Raw genomic sequence first — 1,355 nt, 5'->3', positions numbered from 1 at the left:
CTCCTGTGGCAGACGTTGTTCAGAACAAACTGCAATTCGGTCGCTTTAGAAATGCCACAAAGCAGCTGTGTCTTCCAATACATATGCATGCATGCTTGTTTGAATATATACTGCAGAGGATTAGAGTGCCACAAAACCAAGAAGTGCGGATTTTTAGTAGCTGGCAAAAAATAGCTTTAAGTCTTGACTCTCATGGGTCTCGTTGGAATTCTGTTAAGCTGAATATTTTAAATATGTATAAGAAATGTAAATAAACACGCTGCCTTCCGGTAGTTGGTCATGCTTTATTTGTCAGTCAAGTAAAATTAATTTCAATTCAAAGCATTCAAGAAATATTCTTTCAAAATTATTGTAAGACATATTAATGAATCAGATATTACAAAATGTATCCAATTAATGCACCTGCAAAGAAAATGGATAAGATATCACATCAACGGGAAGAGGAGCATCAGAAAGAAGTGGAGCGCAGGGACGCCGTTCAGCAATTGTCCCTACTACCAGCTAATTGTCCTGTGGGGAATTGCTCTGCTATCGTGTTTCCATCCAATCTGATGAAGCACATGCTACACAGACATGCAATTGCTGGGGACAACCTGAATGCGGAGATATATGAGCATCGACCGCTGACAATGTTCTTTAATCCGACGGGCTATGAGCACGGGCAGAATGACTGCGTGGCGACACTCCTGTATGGAGGGCAGATGAACAAACCGAATACACTGCCGGGAACCAGCTGTATGAGCCTTCCCCATACGGACCTATTCCACGACTATCACAAGTATGCCAATTACCTGCCCATTATGATGATGGTCTGCCACTGCACCTGGTTTGCCCAACTCAGTGATAAGCGTTTGGAGAGCGAAATGGTCGCCGAGAATGCCAGCACATCGGGCATCTATGTACTCTGGCTTACCTCACCCGCTACAACTAGCAAACTATACTACACACTAACCATCTACGACCGATCCTACTCTTACTCACACAGCGTTATACGAATGGTGCGGGACTACACTAGCCAACAGAATCCAACGATGGTAACTACTTGCTGCTGCGTGACTCGGAGGTCACCGAGCTAATGGACATTGGCAAATCGAACTCAATCACGATAGGCAAACAGCGAGAGCCCGTCATACCGATGGAGCTGATAATCTACGAAACGCCAGTAAAGTCAAAGGTGCACCGCAACAGCCAGAAGAAGCTGCAGGCGATGCTGCCGTTGGCACAGGATCTATATGCTAAGCAATCAATGCCTCGCGCCAAACTGGTAGTCAAACGCGGCATCTATGCCAAGATGTCCGCCACCAGAAGGCCAAGCTCCGACTCAACTGGGGCGTCTGCCATGATTTCCAATTAAG

The 1,355-nt window shown here is 45.8% G+C and overlaps 1 protein-coding gene across 2 annotated transcripts; it reads left to right on the top strand.

Moving 5' to 3' along the window:
• Positions 1-340: 340 nt before the first annotated feature.
• LOC6556655 lies at positions 341-1,084 on the top strand. Of its 2 annotated transcripts, XM_032742408.2 has the most exons (2): positions 369-778; positions 986-1,084. In XM_032742408.2, exons 1-2 carry the CDS (start codon positions 384-386, stop codon positions 1,074-1,076), a joined length of 486 nt encoding a protein of 161 aa, XP_032598299.1. In that variant the 5' UTR covers positions 369-383; the 3' UTR covers positions 1,077-1,084. The 2 variants fall into 2 exon arrangements, with proteins under 2 accessions (XP_032598295.1, XP_032598299.1); XM_032742404.2 differs by having other exon boundaries at positions 341-1,084.
• The last annotated feature ends 271 nt before the right edge of the window (positions 1,085-1,355 follow it).

Source organism: Drosophila grimshawi, unplaced genomic scaffold (assembly GCF_018153295.1).
Source record: "Drosophila grimshawi isolate 15287-2541.00 unplaced genomic scaffold, ASM1815329v1 contig_44, whole genome shotgun sequence".
Taxonomy (NCBI): Eukaryota; Metazoa; Arthropoda; class Insecta; order Diptera; family Drosophilidae; genus Drosophila; species Drosophila grimshawi.
Note: the sequence above shows the minus strand (reverse complement) of the source record. Positions and strands in the feature narration are given on the sequence as shown.

Coding starts and splice junctions, on each gene's coding strand:
- LOC6556655 (XM_032742404.2), top strand. CDS start 384: ATGTATCCAATTAATGCACCTGCAAAGAAAATGGATAAGATATCACAT.